Raw genomic sequence first — 27,519 nt, forward strand, 5'->3', positions numbered from 1 at the left:
AAAAAAAAAAAAAAAAAAAAAAAAGAGTAAAACTCCTGCGTGTTTGTGAGATTTTAGTGTTTGATAATTTGGAAATGTGAAGCCAGATGAACTTCAGGGTCCTTTTTAGTTCTCACAGTCTATAGTATCATGAACAATATTTTTGAAGTTGTTTTATTAATACTAAACTATTCTGAGGCACATGCCAAGATGTATCATTCTAGATTATTCATTAGTTACACACATGGGTATGTGTTTTGGTCCAAGAAAATAACTTCACGACTGAAACAGCACAATCCATGCATGGAGACCTCTGCAAAAAGGAAGGTCAGAAACAGTTAGCATAGGAAGCGTGAGGACAAAGACAGGGAAATTCATATTCATGTATTAACCCAATTACCAAACGTACCTTGCAAATCCATAGCACTATCTGTTTAAAATGGGGCTTCACATCATTCTGTCCCAAATGACATAGACAGTATTAGAAATGAAAAATTCTTTCCCCGGGCAAGAATACAGCACTCCTCTCATTTGGGCAGCAGCAAATGTTATCACAGGAGAACCTTTATTTAAGGCTGGAAATTCTATTCACCCAGAAGCCCACACCACGGTTTTTCTGTTCTTGCAGAATAAACAAAACACTCTGGCAAACTAGATGCAAAGAAGACCTAAGGGAATGGAAGGGAATGTTAAATCGGGTATGCAGGTCAGTGTCAATACAATACATCAAGAGCACAGCAGCAAGACATACTTTCTCTTCTGCTAAAAACAGGGGGTTACATGAATCCATGAGACAAAGTGAGAGTATGGAAATTAAGATACATATGTATATGTATGAAATTGTACATATGTATACTATATATCTAATAAAGTAGTTTTTGTTGTGTTGTATTTTATAAAGAACAACATAAAGGCTCAGAAATAGCTGTTTTACCTGGTGAAAGTCATATGATACAGACATGGATCAGGGAGACAAAGGCACCTCTTGCAAGCCTATTGAGCCTGCTGCTGCCTTGAGCCTAAGCTAAGACAGGGAGATGGTGGCATGCAAGGGCACTTGCTCTCAGGTGCATGACAGTAATATGGGATACATTATTAAGGAGATGATAATGAATCTAGCTCATGATGGTGCTCATTTTGTATTCTCCTGCCTCAGAGCCTTTGCACATACTGTTATTCTTGAAAGCTAGTTGCCTTCACCTATCCCAAAGTCTTGGGGGCTTATCTTTCAGGTCTTAAATTTACTGTCACTTCTCTACAGTCTACACTGTCATCAGCAAATCCATTTTCAATAGATTGTTCCATCTCCAGGGCCCTTTTCCAGAAAAAGAATAAAATTATAAATTTAGAATTAGATAAACTAGACACCCATAGAATTCGGGTCCTTCTAGGGTGCTAGAAACTGAGGGACTGAAGAATTAGCTTCCTTCGCTTTGTGTGAACCTGCTGCCTCTAGCTGGCAGTCTAACTGTGTTTGCCTTCAGAGTACTCTTCAGTTTGTAGTCATACATGTAGTTGTGTGATGATTTAGTTTCTGTCCAGACCCCATTGGACTATAAGCTTCTTGAGGGTGAGACTGTCTGTTCACCAACCTACCTACCCATGGCAGAGAGGCCCTCAATAGATGTGATTCCAATAAGTGAATCCTGAAATTTGAATAATAATAAAACTATTCACCCCACTCATTGAGCCTTCATGTTCTTGGCCCTGCATGTCAGTAACAAAGGTCCAGGGCATATTGGAATCCTCAGCTCTAAAATGTGAGAGAGGAGGCTACTCTGGGTACTTGGGAATAAGGTAAGAGGAAAGCTGGATGTGCTTGGGTGTGGCTTCCAGTTCCTACTGTGAACAGTACTGCATCTGTCAGAATAAGCTTGCTTCCAGGAGAGGTAGGGCAGCCCTCCACGAGACCTGTACCAAAGAAGGCTGTTCTAAAGCTGCTGCTTCCTGATTTCCCTTTAGTGGGAAACAGACAGTCCCTTCTCATACACAGTCACATCCTTAAGCCAATGGGTCCAAAGCTGGTCATTATCTGGAGCCCTGGGAGAGAATTTGGCAATGTCTGGGACATTTCTGTTGTCACAACTAGGGACGTTCTATTAGCATCTAGCAGACACGAGCTAAGCATCCTGGGGTGCACAATACCTCACAGGAAAGCATTATGCAGCCCAGGATGTCAATACTGCTGAGGGTGAGAAACCCTGCCTTAAACTCCTAGGTCCCCTCTCTCACCTTTTCTAGACACTACTGCTGATTGCAGGGCTTTCCTCCCTGTCTACCTGCTCTACTGCAGGTGAAACTGGGGCAGTGTTGCTCAGAGGATAAGAGGGAAGATACCAGCGTGTCACAGAATTTTACTTGAACTCTCAGTTAATTAAAAATGGTATAGTTGTTTGCACGGCACTATTCGAGGCCAACGACCCTTACAAGAAAGCTGATTCTGAGTCAGTTGGGCCTGAGATTCCGTTTCTGACAAACCCCCATGGGTGCAACCACTGCTGGCCTGTGACTGCACTTTGAGTTACAAACAAAACAAAGAGCTGCCCTTAGGGAGCTTCCAGTCTGGCTAGAAGCATTTTGGCCCCAAAGAAGCTGCCAAGGCTTAAGTCAGAAGCAGTCTTGAAAAGCAGGGCTGGAAGAGCATTTAATCAAACCCTTTATGTCGGAGGTAGAGAAACTGACGCTCACAGTGGGGAAGGGAGTGAGCCAAAGTCACATTACTTGCGGTGCAGCTTTTTCTCTAACCTGTTTGGTTCCTAGTTCCTGAGTTATCTGGGTCTCCAGGGACCTTTGCAGGGCACAGCTAAACCGGAGAGTGAAGTTTGGGTTCCCAAGAGTCCCACTACTCTGGATTTCCCACTTCTGTGTTAATCTCATAACAAACTTGGCAAAGCTGGGATATTTTAGCAGACACTAGAGTCTTCCTGCCTGCCCCTTCTCAGCACCACTAAATCCGTGGCAAAGATGAGCCGGAAGAGAACCACAGAGAAGCCAATTCTGAGCGCAATCGGTCAGCAGTATAAACAGGAACCACCTACAGGATTAGCACAATCAAAGCCTTTTCCCAACCTGAGGTGGAATGACAAGTCCTGGACACACCAAAAGCCTCCACTCATCTTTCAGGGCTCCCTTGAACAACAGTATAAACCCATTGCTCTGGATTAGAAAACCATTTGTGTGGTGCTGAAAAACAGTCGCTTCCTCCACTCCTAGTACCTGGGACACAGATTTTTAAAATTCATACCGGTTCCACTGAACAGTAGCAAATATCGTGGAATTACTAAAGAGAAGAGCAACAGGTGGTACACGAGGCATTAATAATGTAACAAAGGAAGGAAAAAAAAGAAACTTTTCATTAGAACATTTGATGTCAATTTATTATTTATTGCTTTGCCAATATTCAAACAGGCCGGCAGTCATAAAACATTCTAAAAAGATTCTCTAAAATTAGCATCTGTTTTACCTCAGTTTCCTTTTAGAAACTTGAACACCAGGAGCTTTGGTGTTTAGAGTATAACGGTGTTAAAAATACTTGTATCAAAAATATTGTTTGAGATTCACTACTTAGAGTTTAGTTTGAATTTCATGAAAGGTCAGAAGGCAGGCAGACAACAGTTGAACAGTTTGTAAAGGAACATATGATGCAAGAGTGGTTTCCAAATTTTGTACTTCTTAGTTAACATTACTGTTTGAAACAAGGACATCCACAAGGCCCCCTGTTCAGTAATTAGCATTCTGTCAAATCCTGCCAATCAGGACCAGTGGGCCACACCTGGCTCTAGTTAAAAAATGCACGTGGGCAATTCTGAGTTGACCTTCAGGGGCCCAGGCAAGCTCAGAATGGCATTCGGTGTGCCTGCCATAATTACCACTGACACAAAATAAGTAAGTCTCCTTGTCCAGCCGCTCCAAGCAAGGCTGCCTAATCTTGATGCTCTGCCACACCATTTTAGCTTCTTTGATAAATGTCTTTTCTGGCCACACAGACAGAATGTATCTCTTCCTGGGGTAGAAGAGTCGCCAGAAGTTAAATCATTGTAGTAATAAACCAAAAGAGCCAGGAAAACCGAAAACAAAGCAAAACAAAAACCTCTGCAGGAGGTTCTGGGTGGTGGAGTAGCGGACTGAGGGCCTGCCTAGCTTGTCTTTCCTTTATTGTCCTGGGAACTTCTGCCTTTCTGGGAACTGTCAGTCATATACAGGCCATGGTCCTTGATATAAGCAATGACAGTGTCCGGAAGCAGGTGCTTCACGCTCTGCCCTTGGCCCAGGGCTCTTCTGACATACGTGGCACTGATCTCATTCGGCACTGGCTCCCTGGCCAGCTGAATGTTGTGCTGATATTTGCATAGTATGGGCGAACTCAAAATGTATCCCTCTGGATCATGCCCTGCCCGGCTCACACACACCAAGCCAAACTTCTCCACTATTTCCTGGATGTGAGCATCTTTCCAGAGGTTGGGGGTATGGAAGGTCTTCAAGATGTCTGCCCCACAGAGGAGTTTCAGCTCAGGTGCAGCTGTGAAAACAAGGGCGGATAGCAGCATAGTTACAGAAGGGTCACAGCCAGGAGAGGTACTGTGCTATTCTGTTGGGAAAGCTCACAAACTTTTTCTTGGACTGTACTGAGAACTCAGTGTTTCCATGTTCATGATTTAACAAGCGTGTCTGAAGCTATTTCAGGGTATACAGTTGTAAGTAATGACTTAATCAATGCATCGTTTAACACTGGCAAAGTGCCAAGGAATTAAAAAAAGTGGGTTTTCCCCCCTTTTTCAGTGCTACAACACAAATGTGTCTATGATTGCTCTGGACCATGGCAAATAGCTCTAGGGATGCTGTGTTGTACCCAAAACTCCGCTTTTTGATGAAAGTTAAGGTTTTGAAAGCTCAAAGAGTAACAAAGTGTGGGCCTTGGACAAGTCATTGACCTATTTGAAATCCATTTCAGACCTGCTGTTATTAGGAACTGGGACCTCGCACTTTTGTGTGAAATCTCAGCATAAAGATTAATTATAAAGATTCTTTGGATAACCAAAAAGCCCCTATAACGTCACTTGGTGGCCTTTTCATTTCAGTTTCCAATACAACAAAGCTCCAGGACAAGCGATTAATGTGGATAAACTTCTGGAATTTGTTCTAATAAAGTGCTGATTGTGATGACAAAATATCACTGAACATTTATGAAGTGCTTAATACCACACTATTACTAATCCCTTATGGTATATAACACCACGTGACCTTCATGCAGTAAGTATTGTTGTGTCAATTTGCACAAGGAGAAACTGAGGTATGGAGAGGCAATGCCTGAGGTCTTCAGCTAGTCATAGAAGTCAGGATTTGAACCCAGGCAGCCAGCCTGCAGGTGGGACATCTCTAACTGCTAGTCTCTGTTGCCTACTGCTGGTCTGGTGGAACTCTGTATATGCATTGTAACTGAGAAGACTTTGAGGGTTGGGGACCAGGATTTTCCTAGCACTGTTCAAGTTCTTGGGCAGGCTAATCTGAAGAGAAAAAACCATGTCTTTGTTAGCATCTTGCTGCAGTATCCACAGTCCTTCCATAATCTAGTCCAGCTTCTGTGGAGGCTTCAGCAAAGGGCTGCTAGAAGGCTGGCATCTGTCACCAGGAAGCCTCAGAAAGGAGGAGACTTAGGGCTACCATACACTGGGGGAAACCTGGCATAAGGTGCTCACTTTGGTCCCTTGATGGTGGAACTGTGAAAGAATCTGGATGTGTACAGAGAGATGGATTTACAAAGGAGCTCTGTGTTGGCAGTGGCATGGAAGGTGAGAGACTGGTGGTACTTTGGGAAAAGTCTCATGTCTGGCTTCAGCTGGGCACATGCTGCTGTAGGCCTACAACCAAGACACTTTCTTCTCTGGGCCTCAGTTTCTCCATGCATGAGCCAACAAGCACTAGACTCAATCAAAGCAACCAATGTAATTATGGAAACATGCTTTGCAAACCCTATAGCAGCATAACATCGGTCTAAGAGACATTCAAACATCCCTTCATGCGTGCAAGTATAAATTCTTAGTAGTTAAAAGCTAAAACTCTGGAGTTAGATGCCTGAATCATAACCAATTCTGGTTCTGTGATGTGGTAGCTTATGTGATCTTAACTTTAGAATGAAGATGTTAATAGTACTTACATTATAGGGTTAACATAAGATTATGGAGTGGACTTATAACTATGATGTATGTATAACAGTGGCTGGCACAGAGTACGTGCTCTACGCATGTGTGTTAACTGGCAGTCGTTCATTCACTCATCAATGTACCCATTTATCTACCAAGCCACTCATCAAAATATCCATCCAACATTTGCAAATTGTCTGCATAGTGGTTGGCTCTTTTAAAACCATAAAATTCCTTTTAGAAGTTATTCAGTAACTAATATTTCTCACTAATATATTGTTTGTAATACATAGTAGATTTGTGCTGTTCTACAACTGTGAAGTTTTGCCCTAATGTCTTGTTTATCCAGCCATGATAGTGCAGCAAGAGATCCGTGTATGGCCCTTCAGATGACTGGGTAATTTCTATGTGTTCTCTCCACGAGGGAGGTTAAATGAAATTTAATTCCAAGGTCTCTTGGGGGCCACAGGCACATTTCTTATGTTCCCATAGCTCTGGGAACAGAGGCACACCCTTCTTCTCCCAGTGGGCTTTGTGGGGACAATTTCCACATATCTGCTTCAATATTAGGTACTCTTATTTATTAATAACGACAGCAAGGAATACTATGTATTCTGAGCCTTTCTAGAGAGAACAGGTGCCCATACATCCCCTAACCCCTGTCCTGCAAGGTATTTCTACAAGGCTGGTGGTGCCTGTCATTCCATGTGACAATTCCATGCGATGGGTCATTTCTTACATCAACATGTGCCTCAGGGCTCAACTATGGCCCTCCTGTCTTCGGGCCTTACAAAAGCATTCATAGTAACCCTTTTAAATCCATTCACATCGACACTACAGAATTTTCAGACTGAATGATTCTAAGTCCAAAGTACATAATTCAAGAAGTAGTATAAAGACTGCCAATGTGATTCATCCTAACAGAGATACAGTGACATAAATGTTTGTCTGTGAGCATTTTGGGGGCAGTGTGCCTCTGCCTTTGAATAGCTATGAACCTTAAAAAGTGGATAAATTCAAAATTTACATAAACTGAGAGAAAATGCCACCAGCGCTTTAACTTTGGATGTTTGCTTGCCCTAAGGTGACAACATTTAAAGAGCATCAATCTTGATGTCGGTTAACCCTGGTTTGAATTTCAGATATGATGGTGTCCTGGGAAAGTTATCCTGAGCACACGGGCCTGTTTTTTCAGCTATAAAATGGGGGTAACAAAGCCTATTATGGAAGCAGTGGAAATTAAGAGATGGAGGGAAGAAGGCAATGCCAATTTTCTGCCTGGCACAATGTATGAACATAGCTAGTAATGGTGGTATCTGTCCTGGCACCCCACAGACACACTCAGAAGTAGGAGGCCACCAGAGATGAAGCTAGGAACAGGCATCTGATCTATGTAAAACGGACAGAGATCAAATGCCTACTGTTTTTATGGAAAGGGAATCCTTTGAACTTGTTGAGCCACACTCAGCTCCATCAGGCAACGGGGAAGCCCATCTTCACAAAAGACATCAGTCTGTTAGGAGGCTGGAAGCATCACCCATTCCAGTGTTGTCCGAGCAGTCCCAGAACACAGCACTCATGATTCTGGGTGAGTCGAAGAAGTGAGGTCACTGACATGATGGGCGAAGCTGGTGTCTGGCAGCCAGAAATGCTGAACACAGCATGTAATTTGCGATTCAAGTATAACAACACATAATAAAAGACAAGGCACCCAAAATGGTCCTTTAGAAACATGTCACTAGTCACACACATGCTATCTTTAAAGTCAAAGTTATGCTGAGAAAAACATCCTTTTCCTTTTAAACACTGCTCTAGTTTCATTTTTTTCTGATTACAAATATAACTAGGGTACTTATCATGGGACATAGAAAATATGACTTTAAAATAGAAAGTAATAGCGCCAATAAAAGTAATTGTTTTCTACAAACACTAACATTTTGGTGTATTTCCCTTGTCTTTTCTAGTGATTGAAACATAAAAGTATATTCATTTTTTAATATACTAGAGGTGCCATGTACAGTATTGTATTCTGATTTTTTGTTCTTTTTTCATGTTTCTCCATATTATTGAAGGCTTTTAGGTAGATTCTTCATCTTATATATAAAGTATAATTTACTTATATATTTCTTTGCATTTAAACATTGAGGTTGCTTTTGTTTCCTGCTATTTTAAAAACTCCTGTGATGAACATCTTTCTGTATTAATCTCTATCCCAATTTTTATTTATCTCCTTAGCTAGATTTCTAGATGAGGAATTTGTCACTTGGAAAAGGCAGGAAGATTTTAAGTCTATGATATATTTTGGTAAGCTGAAAGGTCCATTTTTTATCTCATGTAAACTTCCTTCCTGCATGGTTACTTTAGAATAGAAAAAGACAAGTAAAGCTTAGGGTCTGAATAGAGAGACTCTGCACATTACAGGGCCAAGTAGCCCTTAGACAAGTGAATGTGGGTGAGCTTAGACAGGGCCTGTATGAACGAGGCCAGCATGGCCTGGTTTCACAAGGCAGTGAGTTCTGAACTGAATCTTGCAGGACAGGCAGGTTTTCAACAGGGGAGCCAAGGAGGGAAGAGGAAGAAGGGGCAGGGCAGGCAGAAGTGAGATAAGGGTTCTGGAAACATCAGTAGAGATGAAGTGTGGGGCATGGGGCTCAGCTCAGCACCCACCACTTCACTCTGACTGTTTCCTGTCTCTACCAGGAGGTTCTGGCACTCCCCAGGCATGAGTGCCCTACAGTGATGCTGTGTCCTTCCTTTGGGGCCCTAGCCTGACCCTCCATCCAAAATGGCCCTTATCTCCACAGCCTGCCGGTCTGTGGGCAGCTGCCTCCTCCACACAGCTTTCCTGACCCATGCTGAGGCCCACCTCCATTCCCAGCCTGTCTCTTGGCTTGGGGAGGTGCCCATGGAGCACTTGTAGGGCCTTTCAGAGCTGAAATCAGAGAAGATGCAGAAAGGAAGCAGATTACCACAAGGTAGGTAGTCATAATGGGCTGGCAGGGGAGAAGTCCATGCAGGTAAAAGAAAGGAAGAGCTACCAGAAGATACAATAAACATGTCAGTGGATAGTATAGCTCCTTAGATATTTAGTTAAGCGCACGTCCCCAAACTGGTGGCAAAGCAAACCAGTGTGCTTATTAAACACTGTGCCCTACCTTCACTCAGGAGATCTGCGAAGGGCCTGGGAATTAATGTTTTTAAAATTCCACAAGTGACTCTGCTATGTGGGATCCTTTTTAACCAGCGTCTGGGAACTGCATGGCACCTTTAGGGCCTGGTAGTTTTCCAAATTCTTCTATTTATTTAAAAAATTTTATTCATTCATTCTCTCATTCAGTACTGGGGGTTGATCCCAGAGCCTTCCCACTGAGTTACATTCAGCTTGTTTTTATTTTGCATTCTGAGACCCGGTCTTGCTAAGTCACTAAGGTGCCTAGACTGGGCTTGAACTTGTGCTTCTCCTGTCTCACCTCAGAGTGCTAGGACACAGGCATGCATCACTATGCCCAGTTCCGAGACCTTTTGAAGAGTGTTTCCTTCGTGCTTTGGGAGAACTAGCTCTGAAAAATACTGACAGGCATTATGAAAGAGAAAAGAAAAGGTTTCACAGTTAAAAGTGAGAGGAATGGCTGCAGGTTTTCTCCCTTTCTTGTCAAGTCACAATGCATAGTGACGTAATAAAGGATTTGAAAAGTACTGCACTAAATAAACCAATTCAAGTGCATTTATCCTTGGCAGTCTTGAATCCTTCTGATCTGAGAGTAGTGTTCCACCAACCAAAGCTGGGGGCCCTGTAGTAGAAAACTGAAGACGGCCTGCCAAAAATGTTGAGTGGTGATTTTCTGCTCACACTACTTCCTACCCTCCCACACCTCAAAGAGCTCCTGCTTATGTATTTAATGCATGTGCCTTTGACTCACACACCATGGCTACTCATACTCTGAATCACAGGCAGCCAGCTTCCATGTAACACCAGGAGGGGACAATAAGGTTACAAATGAGGAACATAACCCAAGTTGATTTTATAGCCTTTAAAAAGTGAGTTTCCTCTTCTGAGTAAACCACTGAGTAACTGCCAGGAGGTGGTTTGTAATGGCCCGTTTTGAACTTTAAAAGGCTAAGACTTTCAAAGAACCCCAGCATCACTCACCAGTTTATCCCTATGCAGCCCTGACTAATCCATGTCACAAGCATAAATCACAAGGTAGGTAAGCTCCTTTGGGTAGCAAATCCCTTATCAGTTTTCACAAGAATCCCCACCATCCCCCCTCCTGCAGACCTGAGGGTTGTTACCCACCTGCAGGGCCTGAGGGTGCCTTGCCAGGGTCCAGGCCTTCCATCTGGGTTGCAGATCTGAGCAGCTGGCTCTGATGATGCCTACAGTGGAAAAATTAGGTGGATCATCCTCCAACTTGCAAGTCCACCCCAGGATTCTCAGGATGTAAGTCTCAACCTGCTCCTAGCCATCTTAGTTTGGTCATTCCACAAATATTTGTTGATGGTCAACTATGTGCCAGGTGCTAGGATAGAAAGCAGCCACCACCTAGGTCCTCCAGGAGAACCTTATCCAAGAGAGCCTACTTCCTTCCATGTGCCATGGATGAAAGTGGGAAAGGGAGCCTAATTCTACTATTGTAACATTTTCTTCATATATTTTCATTTGGAAAACAGGAAGAGTAATGCTGAATTATTAGGCTTTTGTGACAGTAGATAAGCTGTACATAATCAGCACAATCACAGTGTGGCCCACACTAGCTTTCATTAAAGATGCCCGCTCTTACTATAAACTGTTTTAAAATGCAATATGGCAAGGGCTAAGAGCCAGGACTTGGGAGCCTGACAGCTTTAGTTGAATCACAATTCCCACCCCCTGGCTGTGTGACCCTTGGTGCATGATTTCAGGTCTTTGTGTAGATGAATCCTCATTTGCAAATGAGGTGCAGTGATAGTGCCAACCTCTGATGGGAGGTTATGAAGATGAGAGGAGCTAACTCATGCATGCTGCACCGATTGTTTCAGACATGATTAGACTTACACCAATTGGGCATGGTCAGCAATCTAGCTTCCTCAAATCAAGAGATATCTGTACCTTCTTTTTTCTTCTGATACAAGTAAGTAATCATTGTGCAGCCTTTCTTGTCTCAATTTGATCTTTTATATTCCACTTACTGTTGTGTGCATTCATTAAAGCTATATATGGGAGGGAGCAGTGCCTGGTAAGAAAAGCATGTGCCTCACAGTCAAAGCTGGTGGGTTCAAGTCCAAGCAGTCCTGCTTGTACCACCCTGCTTGTATGACACTCTTAGAGTCTCACCAACCTAATCCATTAACTGATCATAAAAGTTAAATGCAGCCTTATCTACAACAAGAATCACAGGATCACAAACGATCAAGTGCATCTCCCCTGCAAAATATGGGGAAATCTGCTACTGATGATGGGGGAAGGGGCAGGGGTGCAGTGTAACTGAAAAGCTCAGGGATGGCCTGCACAGAATGTGCTCAATCCATTTTAGCTGTTACAATCATCACTCTCTGTCTTTCCACCAAACTATGAACAGGTACCTCATTTCACTCATCTTCCTATTCTTAGTTCCTTGGAAAGTGTTCATCTGAAGTCTTCTGAATTCAGAAAAGATGGAGGAGCAGATGAATAAAATATATCTAATCCTGGTCCAAAGCCCTTCTGATGATTGTAGACTCCGCTGAGTCTTTTCAGAATCTTTATTTTTCTAGAATCTTGAGAGCTAGTTGTGGGCCATACTGTGCCAGTGCTTAATGTCTAGCATTCATTTATCTTCACAAAAGCCTAAAAAGTATGCAATATCATCTTTGCTTTCCAAATCAAAATGTGTGTTTTGAACTCAGTCTGTTTATGAGCCTTGCTGGGTTCTGTTTTTATTATCCTTTCACTGATAAGGACTTTGTAAGCTTCGTCTCTGCAGAGTCACTTCTGTGTTGGTCTCAGTTCTTTCATCAGACTGTGAAATTTGTTTGGATCTCTTCTCCACTTTCCAACTTTAAACAAATTAGGACTTGGAGTAGGCTATTGATCCTTGCCGAATTTCCATATTTTCATCTGTGAAATGGGGTTAAACCCACCTACCTTTTAGAGTTGCTGATCTGACTAGATATATATTAAAGAGCCTGGTTCTTGTGGCAGGAGATGTATTAAAGATGGTGATTGTTATTTCATTTTACTTACCTTGAAGCTCCTGGTTCAAGTTAGGTCTGCTTTGAATAATGGTTGGATACTGGGCCTTTGTTGTATAAATGAAGACTTTCAGGATCAAGTGTAGTTTTCCCTTGGACTTCCACCCTGTCTTTTGGGGGCTGGGGCCGTTGCTTTTTCTTGCCTCCTGGCTGAATGGTACCCTGGTGTATCCAGCTCTAGGCCTGTGAAATGACTCTGAGAACATGTTCTCTGTGCCCTCAGCTGCCCTTAGTCTCCAGAAAAGACCCACTGGAAAGCTGGGTCTTCTTACTGTGGCCTCATGTTTCTAGCTAGCAGGTCACTGCTTTTGAAGATTGCCACAGCATGGTTTCTGAGTTGAGCAAAATACAGCTCTACCTGTTGGGTTGTGTCTGTGATTAACTTAGCTTCTCTGTGCTTCAGTTGTTGTCATCTGTACAATGAGGAAAACATATGATTGTGTATGCAATGTATGAGATGATGATGATGGATAAGGGAGCACATGATGTGGCATTGAGACGAAGGCCCTGCCCTAAAGACAGAAGTGTTGGCCTAGATTTAAATAAACTGCACAAAACAAACAACCTGATAAGGAGAAAAATAACCCTTAATAAGCCCCACAGTGACTTCATATTTGTTACTGTATCACTGTGATGTATATTCAGTTAACTTTATCAAGAGAACACTAAATGGAGAAAATGATAGGGCCTATTTCTACCATGCTTCTAAAACCACTTGACTTTACAATCGGGACCAGATTTTCAACCTTTAAAATATCATAGTCAGCTATCTGTTAAAACTGTGTTTACTACACTAATGATTCTCAACCACAGTACAATATAAATCTTCTGGATGCTTTAAAACATACCCCGGTTTAGACCATCCCAGCAAACAAAAATCTCTGCCATGGGGATGAGCATTTTTAAAAAGTTTTCCACGTGATTCTCACAGCAGGGATTAGACTACTGCTTTGAGTGTATCTCACTACTGACTAGGAGTGGGGTTCACATACTTAGTGATGAGGTAGGGCTCACCACTAGCCCCATGTTACAAGCAGCCGGGGAACTGTTAAAATTCCACCCCCGCCTCAGACTAAAGGGATCACTGTATCTGGGGTGAGGTGAAGGCATCTGTTCTTTTAAAGGCTCTGCAGGTGGTCCCAATGTGCAGCCAGCATTGAGAAACACTAGACTAAAGGGCTTAAAAGAAAAAAAGAGAAAATGAATGTGTTCAATAAAATCTGCCCATATCTGAATTTTGTAGCAGAAGTAGTGGTAACATTAAATTGCTATGGTCAACACCTAGGTATTCACAAGTGGCTTACTGGTTTTAAAGACAAATCATGGCCTGCATTAAGGATGCAGGGAGGGTAGTTAACATTATTAAGCACCTACTATAACTGGATAATTTGCCTACCTCACCTCACTTAATTCACACAGTGTTCTGTGAAATAGGTGATAACATTCCCATTTTATCAGGTGAGGAATCGAGGCTCAGGGAAGCCAAATAATTTATATCAAGTCATTCAGCTAGTAAATTAGGCTCAAAACCCATGTCTTCTGCAACACTGCCTCTCACAGGGTGGAGAAGAAAACACCTATTTCTGACTACATATAAAAGCTAAATGATTTGTTTTTTTCTGTTGTCTTTTTTCTACTCTCTTTTATTAGCCCCAATAAATGAAAAATGACTAAGACTCATTTCCAAAAGATGATCAAGGTATAAATTTATCCCTTGTTCAGTTTTCAATTTGAATCTTTGCTTATCCAGATGGGTGGTTAAAAAAGAAGGGAACGTGTATCCTAACAATTATTTCATGTTTTCTTTCCTTTTAGTTTGGCAGCAGATTCTGAAGTGCAACTAAAACTAGCTGCTAAATGTTTCTAACTGGTTCTTTCCCAGTGAAAAGTGAGTAATAAGAACTAGCACATGGAATCTAAGTGCTTAGCGAAAACATAAACACTTCTCCCAAGTGCCTTCAAAGATAAGTAAAATATGAAAACCAAAACACATTATGAACAGGCCTGCCAATTGTTTGACTTTGCCACTTCTGCTGTGTTCCTCACTACCCTAGTGCTTCCAAATAGAAGACGGCTCACAATTTGCAGTCCCTTTCAGTGGAGTTGGCTATTGTTAATGAGGAGGCAGGCCCACCTCAGTCCCCTCTGGCAGCCAGGACATGGGGAACTCCCTTCTTTCCTACAAACTCCCTGTGCAGTTTCCAGACACAAGTCAGTGACCCATTGTTCAACATGCTGGGCTGGACTGGTGCTTTAAACAGCTATTTTATACTGAATGCTAATAGCAATTCTGAAGATTTTTTAATAAATCCTGGGTAACTGTTAGTAAATTTATAGTCTTTTTTTTTTTTTCGACATGAAAGTTTGGATTTAGGGAATCCAAGATTTGTGCAACCAGAAGAGATAGCTTCTTAAATTCAGTTTTCTCACCTAGTCAATGATGAAAATAATAAAAGTCTACTTAATGATAGGAGGCACTTCTAGTTCAATAAATACTGACATTTAAAAAAACTTCAGGCTGCTTAGCCATGCCCTCCCCTGCCTGTGCCACTGCCGCCATCTCTCAAGTGCAAGGAAGGTAGCTGCATGGGTGCCCCTGAACCCCCCCCCGCACTCTCAAACCTCCTGATTATGTCAGTTTTAGGACCCACTGTGCAGAGGAAGAGGTGGTGAAAAGGGGTATTTTTCTGAGCTCTCAACTTTGAATATCTTTTAAGAAATGGCAGGGGAAACCTGTAGTAGAACTCTCTGGAGTTCAACCCTGCAGGAGGTCTGGGAACTCAATCTGGGCCTTGCACCCTAGGTCAGTCTGTGTCATGGGGTTCTGCCATCAGCTAGCTGAGATCAGGGGACTTGGTTCTGCACATGGCAGAACATGTTCTATATTATGACAGCAGAGACATAGTCTGAAAGAGGCCCTTCAAGTCATTTTTTTCTTTCTTTTCCTCATTCCACTCTGCAAATTCTTTCTTTTTTCTGTCCTCTTTCTCCAACTCAGTCTCTTGCTCCACCATATTATCCCTCATCTCCCTTTCTATTTCTGCTCCTGCCCTAACTCAGATTTCTTCTTTTATCATTTTTTCTCTTTTCTTTATGTTCTTTTCTTCTGTCATTCTACCTCACTCAAGGGTCAATAGTTTCAAGGGAAAGTGAGCCCCTATTACTGTTCAGGGATATATTCTTGTCCTTATATTTTCACTCTGTATATCCCTTTTGAATTTAACAGTTTCCTAAAGATTATATGGTCATTCTATGTCCTCTGGCTTCACTTGAAACCTTCTCCAATTCTTTTACTTATATACTCCTCTCTTCCTAACTCTGTCTAAGCCCCCATCCTAAATGGTAAATATGCTATATTGAAAAGTTTATTCACTGCAAACATATTTTGGTCTGCTCTTAATTTTAATTTAATCCACTTGGTTTAAAGGTGATAGACTAATGACTACCACAGTGGTCAATTTGCAAGTTGTGCTTGATCATATTGTGCTACTGATTGTATCAATTGGAATAAAGGATTGTGATTGATTTAATGAGCTGTTCTCTCTGATATTATGAAAATGAGAATGTCTATGAGTCATTAGAGACCCAAAAGCTAAAGCACAACTATATCAGGAAGATTTAAGTAATAACCCAAAAATTAAACCAAGGACAACCCAAAAACAAAAATTAAAATGAGAAAACACTTAAGCAAGACACAAAGACAGACTTCCAGTTCACCAAAGGCAAACTCTAGGGCAAATGAGGATGAAAAGTCTGATAATGAATCACCAGGACACCCTGAACTCAAAGCACAGGAAGTAATAAAACAGATCAATCAGGTTCTAGAAAAATTCAAAACAGAAATAATTTCCCAGATAACCATACAGATGGTGAATAAAATGGAAGTCATGATTTGAAACTCTAGAACAGAAACTGATGAAAAACAGATGAGCTCAGGACCATGATAGAAGCAATGAAGGCCCAGCATAAGAAAGAAATGGAAACAATGAATGTCCAACAGAGGAAAAAAATGGAATCCATAAAACAGATTCAAGCAGATATCCAGTATATTAAAAACTCTATCGAAAATGTTCGCAGCAGAATAAAAGAATGCGAAGATAGAATCTCAGAAATAGAAGATAGGATTGCAGTCAGTGACTATGAAAAGAGAGGTCTCTTAAAAAGAGTAGGGGATCATGAGAAATTGATCCAACAACTCCTAGACAATGCAAAGAAGAAAAATATAAGACTGATAGGAATCCATGAAGTAGCAGGAGAAAATACAAATGACTTAAAAAAGCTGTTCACAGAATTAATGACAGAAAACTTCCCAAACAGAAGGGAAGAATTTGACATACAGATAAGTGAGGCATATAGGACTTCAACTAGCCATGATAAAAACAAAACAAAACAAAACCAAAAAACAAAAACAAACAAACAAACAAAAAACCCTACACCTAGACATATAATAATCAAGATCCCAGAAACCCAACAGAAGAACAAAATACTACAAGCAGTAAGAGAAAAGAAATAAATCACATGCAAAGGAAAGCCCATCAGAATCACAGCAGACTTTTCAACACAAACCGTTAGGGCAAGGAGAGCCTGGAGTGAGATATTTCAAGTACTAAAAGAGAACAACCTCCAACCTAGACTGATGTATCCAGCAAAACTCCCTTTCAAAATGGATGGGTAAATAAGATATTTCCAAGACAAAGAACACCTGAGAAACTTCATGAACACCAAACCAGCACTACAAGCAACTGTGAACAATTTCCTAGAAAAAGACAATGAAAGTAACAACACCATGAGGCCCAACAGAGCAAATCAAATAGGCAAGGCAAGAAAGTAAAAGGAGAAGGCAAAAAAGTAAAAAAGAGTCACCAAATGGCCAATAACATGACAATAATAAGTCAGTACATATCAGTAATAACCATCAATGTCAATGGCCTCAACTCACCAATCAAGAGAAATAGACTGGCAGAATGGAATAAGAAGCAAAATCCAACAATATGTTGCATACAAGAAACACACCTAGTGCAAAAAGAAGTCCATAGACTGAAAGTGAAAGGATGGAAAACAATTCTCCAGGAGACAGGAGCCCAGAAAAAAGCAGGGGGTAACAATCTTATTCCCAGATAAAGTAAATTTCAAAACAAAACTGATTAAAAGAGACAAAGAAGGCCAATACATCCTTGTAAAGGGAATAATTCAAGAGGAAGTGATGACAATCATAAACATATATGCACCAAATACTAATGCCCACAACTATATGAAAAAATATTAAGAAACACGAAAAACCAGAAAAGCACTAATACAATTGTAGTGGGGGATCTAAATACCCCACTTTCACAAATAGACAGATCATCCAGGCAAAAAATTAACAACAAAATATTAGAACTGAACCAAGCTTTTGCAAGCACGGACTTAATAGACGTCTATAAAGTGTTCCAGCCAACAAAATCAGAATATACATTCTTTTCAGCTGCACATGGGTCTTTCTCCAAGATAGATCACATACTAGCTCACAGAACAGGTTTCAATAAATGCAAAAGAATTGAAGATATTCCCTGTATATTATCAGATCATAGTGCAATCAAGCTGGAGTCAACAGCACAAGAAACTATAGGAACTTCACAAACACATGTAAATTTAACAACATGCTCCTGAACAATCATTGGATCACAGAGGAAATTAAAGAAGAAATCAACCAGCTTCTACAAATAAATGAAAATGCCGATACAAGATACAGGAAGCTATGGGACACAATGAAAGCAGTTCTACATGGAAAATTCATAGCACTGAATGCCCACGCTAGGAAAAGAGAGTGAGCTCAAATAAACAACCTAAAGATGAATCTTAGACTCCTAGAAAAACAAGAGTAAGAAAAACCCAAAACTCAAACAAGAGAGGAAATTATAAAGATTGGAGCAGAAATCAATGCAATAGAAGCTAAGAAAATGATACAAAAAATAAATGACTCTGAGTTGTTTTTTGAAAGCATAAATAAAATTAATAAACCCTTAGCTAACCTTATCAAAAAAAAGGAAAGAAAAGGCTCAGATCCATACAATTAGGAATGAAAAAGGTGAGGTCACAACAGATCCAACAGAAATCCAAAGGCTAGTCAATATCTACTTTGAGATCCTGTACTCTAACAAAATGGAATACACATAAGAAATGGACAGATTTCTAGATACTTATGAATTACCAATGTTGAACAAAGGTAAGAAAAACATTTTAAACACCCCAATTACAATCAATAAAATTGAAAATGTAATTAAAAATTTATGAAAAAAAACCAGCTCAGGCCCTGATGGATTCACTACTAAATTTTACAAGACATTTAGAGAAGAACTACTGCAATTACTCTTCAAACTTTTCATTGAAATTGAAAGGGAAGCAATACTTCCAAATTCATTGCTGGAAGCAAGTATCACTTTGATTCCCAAACCAGGGAAAGACCCAACTAAAAAAAAGAGAACCTTTTGTACAGGCCAATCTCCTTAATGATTATAGATGCAAAAAATCCTTAGTAAGATACTAGCAAGCAGAATACAGAGGATCATCAAAAAGATCATACATCCTGACCAAGTTGGATTGATTCCAGGGATGCAAGGATGGTTCAACATATGTAAGTCAATAAATGTAATATAATATATTAACAGAGTCAAGGGCAAAAACCATATGATCTTCTTGATAGATGCAGAAAAAGCATTTGACAAAATTCAACATGCATTCATGATAAAAACCCTGCAAAAAATTGGAATAGATCATCTATAGCTCAACTTAATAAAGGCTATCTATGAAAAACCAACAGCCACCATCATATTAAATGGCCAAAAACTGAAAACCTTCACATTAAAATCAGGAACAAGACAAGGATGCCAACTATCACCACTCCTCTTTGAAATAGTTCTGGAAACATTAGCCATAGCAATTAGACAAGATAAATAAATTAAAGCAATAAAGATAGGAAAGGAAGAAGTTAAACTGTCATTCTTTGCTGACAATATGATAGTCTGCATTGAAGACCCAAAAAACTCTACCAAAAGACTTCTAGACTTAATTGATACTTTTAGACGAGTAGCTGGATACAAGGTCAACACCCAAAAATCAATAGCCTTCTTGTACACAAATAACAGACTCACTGAGAGAGAAATTAGGCAAACAATTCCTTTCACAATAGCATCCATAAAAATGAAGTATCTTGGAATCAATCTAAGAAAAGAAGCAAAAGACCTCTAAACTGAAAACTATAGCACTCTGAAAAAAGAGGTAGAAGAGGATATAAGAAAATGGAAAGATAGTCTCTGTTCCTGGTGGGACAAATCAACATAGTGAAAATGGCCATAGTACCAAAACTGCTACACAGATTCAATGCAATGCCAATTGAAATTCCAACACTATATTTCACAGAACTAGAAAAAAGAATCCAAAAATTCATTTGGAACCATAAGAGACCTAAAATAGCAAAAGCCATCCTAGGCAACAGAGACATGGCAGCAAGTATAACAATTCCTAATTTGAATGTATATTACAAAGCCACTGTGATAAAAACAGTATGGTACTGGCAAAGAAACAGACCTGAGGTTATAGAGATCTAAATATTAAAAGAGAAACACTAAACTTGCTGTAAGATAAGTTAGGCAGAACTCTTGAAGACATTGGCATAGGAAAAACTTTATGAACAAATCCTCAGTATCATGGGAACTAGCCGAAAGAATTAACAACTGGGATCTCATCTTATTAAAAAGCTTTTGCACTGCAAAAGAAACCATCAACAGAACTAAGAGACAACCTACAATGTGGGAAAAAGAAACACTAAACTTGCTGTAAGATAAGTTAGGCAGAACTCTTGAAGACATTGGCATAGGAAAAACTTTATGAACAAATCCTCAGTATCATGGGAACTAGCCGAAAGAATTAACAACTGGGATCTCATCTTATTAAAAAGCTTTTGCACTGCAAAAGAAACCATCAACAGAACTAAGAGACAACCTACAATGTGGGAAAAAAATTTTACCAGCTGCACAGACAAAGAACTATTATCTAGAATATATAAAGAACTCAAAACAACCAACCCCCCAAATATAAAGAACCAATTAAAAAATGGGCATCTGAAATGAACAGACATTGCTCAGACAAAGAAGTAAAAGCAGCAAGTAAATATATGAAAAAATGTTCCACGTCACTGGTCATTTGAGAGATGCAGATGAAAACAACACTGAGATTCCACCTCACCCCACAAAGAATGGCTGCTATCAAGAAATCAAACAATAACAAATGTTGGAGGGGTTGTGGGGAGAAAGGAACCCTTCTCCATTGTTGGTGGGAGTGCAGACTGGTGCAACCACTATGGAAATTAATATGGGGACATCTCAAAGAGCTGGGACTAGAGGCTCCATTTGACCCAACCCTCCCTCTGCTGGGTATCTTTCCAAAATAATTAAAAGAATCATACCACAGTGGTACATGCACCTATGCTTATAGTGGCACAGTTTGTAATAGCTGAAACTTGGAAACAGCCTGTTTGCCCATGAGTTGGAAACTGGATTAAAATGATGTGGTTTTTCTATAAAATGGAATACTACTCAGCCATAAAGAATGAGAAATTAGATTCATTCATAGGAAAATGGATACATATTGAGGATATACTCCTAAGTGAAAAAATAAGTCACACATGTGTAAATACTGAATAGTTTGTCTGGTGTGACAAACTATAATAGTACATAAGATCCTAACGAAATAATCGACAATGTGAAATAGGAAGAAAAGGACTAAAGGTTTAGGGAAAGTGGGAAGGGTAGGGGAAAGGTAATAAGGGAGAAGAAAAAAAATGAGAAAGTGAAAAAATGGAAATAAAGTGTTTGTAAATGGGGAGGGGAGGAGGGGGTGAAGGGTTAGCCAGGGACAAGGGGAAAAAGTGAGAACTAAGACCTGTCATGTAAAGGTGCAAGATCCCAATAATGAATGTAACTGTACTGTACTGTATACTTAAAATATACCAAGAAACTCAATTAAGAAAATAAACCCTTCAGTATGTTTCATTGTTGTCATGTGAGAAATGAGGAATAGGTCTCATGTGAAAAACTTTCTCAAAGTCACATAGCTACCAAGTGATCGCCGAGGCCCCCGATGTCATAAACTTCGGAAACCAGTCAGGCTAGGTGCTTCCACGGAGTGCTCCCTCGTGGACAGTGGTTTGTGATTTATTTTTGCTTGGGGATCCCTCTGAAACCTTGCACATCTCTCTTACCCTAAGCAGAGAGACACTTCTAGAGTCTTGGCTGAGCATTTCTGGCTGAAGCCCTGCCCAGCAATCTGTCCTGACTTCTATCCTTGGGCTTTGCGACTTCCACACATCAGAGCATGGCCACCATTACCTCAGCACCTTCACAGTCTCCATCCACTGTGCTTGTTCACTCTCCCAGGAGTCCACCCGAATCCAGTCTGACGTCTGTAGGGCCAGACGGGCCATGGCCACTCGGTGATGGGAAGGTACCAGGTCCTTCTTCCTGTAGTTGTCATTAACAGGTGAGATGATGCCCTCTATCACCTGGTACATTCCTAGGCAAGAGACAGTAGTGAGGCTGGGTGTTCCAACAGATGCTTGCCTTTTGTCAGCAGGAGCTCAGGCAGATGCTAAAAATCTGTGCCTTGTCCTGAGTTGGAACAGACCTTAGTATTCTTTGCTGGTGGACAATGGCAAAAGGCACTACCTCAGTGACTGCACACCATTCCTTCAGTCTTCTACAACTCAGAGAAGCACGTCAGTGGAAAGGAAGGTGGAGCCTAGGCAGTAAGCTCCTAGAGAGCAATGCAGACCGTAAAACTCAGAACGTGAGGAACACTATCATATTCCCTCTGGGAGAAGAGACATATGGTATGTAATTTCTTCGCCCAAGTAGGGTACTGTCAGGTTGGACAATGAAGCGATGAGATTCAGTATGAATCAAGTTTGGTGGAAGATAGGATATAGATGGACTACCGACACCCACAGTGACTTTGGAGGGATGTGCTGTTCATGGGAGGGAAGAACAATGTGGGTTGTGTGATCAGCAAAGGACAGTGCTTGTAGATCTTGTGCACATACCTGGGATTTATCCGATGAGAGAGAAACTTTATTTATTTTTTTCCTCATTGAGTTTACTGGTACATTTTAGGTATACAGTACAGTTACATTCATTATTGGGATCTTGTACCTTTACATGACAGGTCTTTGTTTTCATTTTTTTCCCCTTGTCCCTGCATAGAGAAACTTTAATGCGTTAAGCTCCTAGACTAGGGCATTAGTTATAGTAGCCAAGCCTAGATGGTCCTGACAATGTTATTTTAAGAGACAGTCCCTGCTATTTCTACATTAAAAGTTGTCATGCGTGTATATTGAATTTTATCATTTTTTCACTGCAACTGCTGAGATAATGGTATAATTTTCCCCCTTTGGTTTGTTAATATATTGTGTTACATTGATTAATTTTCTAATTTGAAAATAACATTGCATTTCTGAGACAAACTCGATGTGGTCGAGATATAGCATCTTTTCCACGCATTGATGTGCTCACTTTGCCGCTTGTTTTTGGGAAGGAAGACAGGTCTATATTCTCTCCTTTCTCTTACTGTCCTAATCAGGTATTGAGGTCAAGGTTACACCACTCTTGAAGAGCGTTGAGGAGCTCCCTCTTCTGTACTCTAAGAGGGCTTGTGTGGAGGACTGAGGTAGCATTTTTTGTTGAGTGGCAGAACTCACAAAAGTCTTAAGAGGCTAGGGTTTAACATGTATGAAAATTTTTGACTTCTGATTTTTCAATGGCTATGATTCAGGTTTTCATTTCTTCATTACACTTTTTGGCAACTTATAATTTTTCTAGGAGTTTGTCTATTACTTTTAAAACTTGAGGTTTATTGACATAAGGTTCTTCACAAAGTCCTCATATCTGTTGAATGTCTGTACCATCTTCAGGGATTCCCTTTGTCTTTCCTCATCTTGGCTCTGTTCATTTTGTTTTTCCTTCTGCAGTACTGTACGTGCTAGGAATTTGTAATTTTATGAGTGTTTTCAAAGAATGAACTTTTGGCATACTGATTTTCTCTACTGAATATTTGTTTTTGTTTCACCAATTTCTGTTCTTATTTTCATTGATTCTACTCTTTTGGTGAGATTTTGCTGTTCTTTTGCTAACTTCTTGTGATATATGCTCAGCAAACTAATTTGCAGTTTGTCTTATTTCCTAAAATATACAGTTAAAGCTTTAAAATTTCCCTTTACAGCCTGGGCTACATATTGAGTTCCAGGTCAGTCTCAACTATATAGTAAGACCCTGTCTCAAAGAACAACAACAACAAAAAAAAAAAAACAAAAAACCAGAAAGAAATTTTTCCCTCTAAGCACATTTCTTCTTTTTTGTATCCCACAATTTTTCTTTTTCTTTTTTTCTTTTTGGTACCAGGGATAGAACTTGGGACCTTGCACTTGTGAGGCAGGTGGTGGCACCACTGAACTAAGTGCCTGGCCCCCACAAGTTTTGATAGTGTAGTATTTTCATGATCATTCAGCTCCAAATATTTTTCTAATTTCTATTTTTGTATCTGTTTTGATCCATGATTTAGAAGTATATTTCTTAGTTACCAAAATTCTGTGATTTTGGGATCACATTTTCGTTATTTATTTTTAGCTTAGATCAACTGGAGTAAGAGAACATATTCTAAATTGATTCAACCTCTTGAACCATGTTGATTCTTGCTTTATGTCCCAATATATGATAAGTCTTGATAAATGTTCCATGTGTGCTTACAAGAATATGTATTCTGTGATTGTTCAGTATAATGTTCTATCTATTTGGTTAAGATTACATTGCTTAAACCTATGTTCTTATTGATTGCTTTTGTCTGCCTGTTGTATTAATTGCAAGAAGTTATAACATTTTCCACCATGACTATAGATTTTTCTGTTTTTCCTTTTTGTTCTTTCCACTTTTGTTTGATATATTTTAAGAATATGTGATTAAATGCCTACATGTTTAAAATAGGTATATATCTTCCTGTGAATGGAGCCAGTCTCCTGAATGATTGTTTTTTAAATTTAAAGTGTATTTGTCTAATCTATAGCCTCAACAGCTGTATTTTGATTAGTACATATTCATGGAATATTTCTGCTCCTTATTTTCAAACTTTCTACACCTTTGTTTTAGGCAAAACTTTGCAAACCATCCACTAAACCATCTTTTTGTCAAGTATGACAATGTTTTGCTTTTAACTTGAACATTGGGTTCACTTATATTTAATGTGAATGCTGATATATTGGAATTTAAAGCTATCATCTTATTTTGTGGGGCTTTTTGGTCATACATATTGTTTCTTTTATTCTTTATTCCTTTCTTTGGATTTTTAAAATTCCATATTTTTAAAACTTCAGACTAGAAGTTACATATTCTGTCTTGGAGCCAAAGTAAATGAAAACCCTCACCCTCCTTCTCAGCAAGATGAGGACTTCGGAACTTTATAACTCCATTTATTACTCTCCTGACTTACATGTCATTGTTACTGTAGTTTTAAGTCTATCTTTCTCCTTATCCTTTTACAACTTATTATTCTCTTTTATGCTATCATGCACATTTAAATGTATTCACAGATTTTCCATTTTCTTTGTACTTAATATCTTCCTACATATCTGACTTTATATTTGGGAATCACATTCCTTTCAATAAAATATATCCTGTAGTTTCCTTAAGTTAGTGACTTCACTCTTGATAGACATTTTCAAACTCTCAATCTTGGAAGATGGTTACACTGGGTGTAAAGCAATTATTTACAATAATTTTTCTTCCAGTCTGAAATTACTGTTCTATTTTTTTTAAATTGGTTTTGAGAAATTCCCTATAAGTCTAGATACTATTCTGGTGAAGTAATCTGTGTTTTATAATTGATTTAAACATTTTCCTTGTAAACCTATGAATTTATTTTTATTATCTTATTTTTGGATCAATAAGTCTCTTAAATTTTTGGATTTGTATCTTTCATTAGATTTGGAAAATTCCTAGTTATTATCTCTTCAGAAATTATCTCTGGTCTCTTTTTTTTCTCTCTCTCAGCCCTTTTATTGTATATATGGAGCCTGCAGTCTCTTATCCTCTCTTCTGGAACTTATAAAAATCCCTCTATGCTTCATTCTGGATAATTTCACTTGATCTATATTCCAGTTCATTAAGTTTACATTTTGGTTCTGTTGATCTGACTAAAAATCATTAAGATTTCTTTGATTTCTTTCATTAGTATCATGTAATTTTTTGGGACACAAATTCTATACCTATTTTGTAAGACTTATATCTAAGTATTTTATCTTCTTAGATAATTTTAAATATTTAAAAAATTGTGATGTTTATTATTTGTTATTGATATATATACACATTATATGTAAAACATGTATATATTATATATACATTAATCTTTGCCTTGTGTCAAATTCATTCTGAAAAATTTTTTGTAGACTTGTGGGGTTTTCTTTTACCCCCCCATTAAGTTTATTGGTACATTTAAGGCAAACAATACAGTTACATTCATCATTGGGATCTTGTACCTTTACATGATATATCTTGTTCTTATTTTTTCCCCATTACCCTCCCTTCCCTTCACCTCCTTCACCCTTCCCTATTTGGTGGGGTTGTCTATATAGACAACCACATCATGTACAAATAATTTTTTTTCCTTTCCAATGTATGCAGATTTTATTCTTTGAGAACTTTCCTTTTTTCTCATGTAAACATTTAGTAATGATAATTTCCCTTCTTGTGATGTTGTCTGCATTTAACATATTTTGATTTGCTGCATTTTTACTTTTATTCAATTTCCTATCTAAAAAATCCCTTTGAAATGATCTCTCTGGCCTATGAGTTATTTAGAAAAATGTTAATTTTCAAGTGTTTTAATATTTTTCCCATTTTTATTTTCTAGTTTTTATTTTGTATTAGTCCCTGTTGGCATTACATAATCATTACATTCTTTGTGGGGAGTTGGTACACATACGTAACACATCTCAATTCTTTTTTCATCCCCTTTCCTGTATTGATTTCAGCTTGATTTCATTATGTTCTGAGGCCATACTCTAATTTCAATTCTTTTAAACTCACTGAGATTTGTTTTATAGTTCAGAATATGGCCTGTCTTAGTGGATGTTCCATTCGTCCTTGTAAAGCAATTTGTCTTCGGCTTTTGTTGGGTCATGAATTCTCTACACATCAGCTAGAGCCTATTGTTAATTGCATTGTCTATTTCTCCACACCTGTGCTGATATTTGGTCTAGTTGTTCTGTCAGGTAGTAGTCTCTGCTGACTGGGGTAATGAAGTCCTCAGTTGTAAATATGAATTTGTCTATTGTGCTTTTCAGCTATACTCATTTTTGTTTCATATAGTTCAAGACTCTTTTTGTGTGTTTACGCATTTAGGGTTATTAATTTTCTTAGTGAACCTTCATTTGAGTTCTAATTTTGCTTATTTTAGTCACCTCTAGAAATTCTAGTAGGTTCTTCAACAAATCTGGTGAGTTATTTTGGATATTTGTCTTTAACATAATTGTTATATGTTATCCTTGCTGTCTTTTGTTTCTGCTAGTTCTTAGTAATGTTGCTTTGGTTCTGTGTTCAGTTACTTTTGAATGCCTGTTGATCAATGCCTGAGACCAGTTATTTGTGGGGACTCCTCCAGATCTTTGACAGATAATCCCTACTCAAGAAGGGATTCATGTTTGCTTATACAGGCACCTGGGGTAATTAAATGACCTTAAATTAAGTTCTTGACTTAAGTTTCTTTGGCTATTTCAGACTGATGGTTGTAAATCTAAGCAAAAGCTCATGTGTGGCCACTTCTTCCTGTGCATACATATCCTCTTTTTTTTTTGCTTCTTCTTGCCTCAGCACCAAGACACAAGGCAGTGAAGTTTTCTAAGATAGGAGGAAGAAGGTGGTTTAAGATCTGATTCTTCCTGGCTCTGAGGGTGTGGTGCCTTAGTTTCTCAGACTGAGAGGGTGCCTGCCTTTGAACTCTGCCTCTCCTGGATGGCTGGACTACTGATTCAAATCCTCAGTGAGCAATGCCCACAGGGCTTCAGTGGCTCTGGTGCTCTAGTAGCCTGCCCACCTCTGTAGTTCCAGGTGTTTATCTCTCAGTTTATCAGCTTTAGAAGTGAAATTTGAAAGATGCTCTTCCCACCATTTCT

At 39.3% G+C, this 27,519-nt stretch overlaps 1 protein-coding gene across 4 annotated transcripts in view; it reads right to left on the reverse strand.

Moving 5' to 3' along the window:
* Positions 1 to 3,354: 3,354 nt before the first annotated feature.
* Nmnat3 (nicotinamide nucleotide adenylyltransferase 3) overlaps positions 3,355 to 27,519 on the reverse strand; it is a 108,064-nt gene continuing 83,899 nt past the window's right edge. For 3 of the 4 annotated variants that reach the window (XM_019205115.2, XM_033759483.1, XM_010608215.1), the window contains 3 exons: positions 21,695 to 21,878; positions 10,417 to 10,496; positions 3,355 to 4,498 (listed from right to left, as the gene is read on the reverse strand). In XM_019205115.2, the coding sequence (XP_019060660.1) occupies positions 4,116 to 4,498; positions 10,417 to 10,496; positions 21,695 to 21,878 (647 nt within the window). In that variant the 3' untranslated portion in view covers positions 3,355 to 4,115. The remainder of the gene's footprint in view (positions 4,499 to 10,416; positions 10,497 to 21,694; positions 21,879 to 27,519) is intronic. The other variant, XM_019205116.2, reaches the window with a different exon arrangement.

This window comes from Fukomys damarensis, unplaced genomic scaffold, assembly GCF_012274545.1.
Source record: "Fukomys damarensis isolate Sample0158 unplaced genomic scaffold, DMR_v1.0_HiC HiC_scaffold_37, whole genome shotgun sequence".
Lineage (NCBI taxonomy): Eukaryota > Metazoa > Chordata > Mammalia > Rodentia > Bathyergidae > Fukomys > Fukomys damarensis.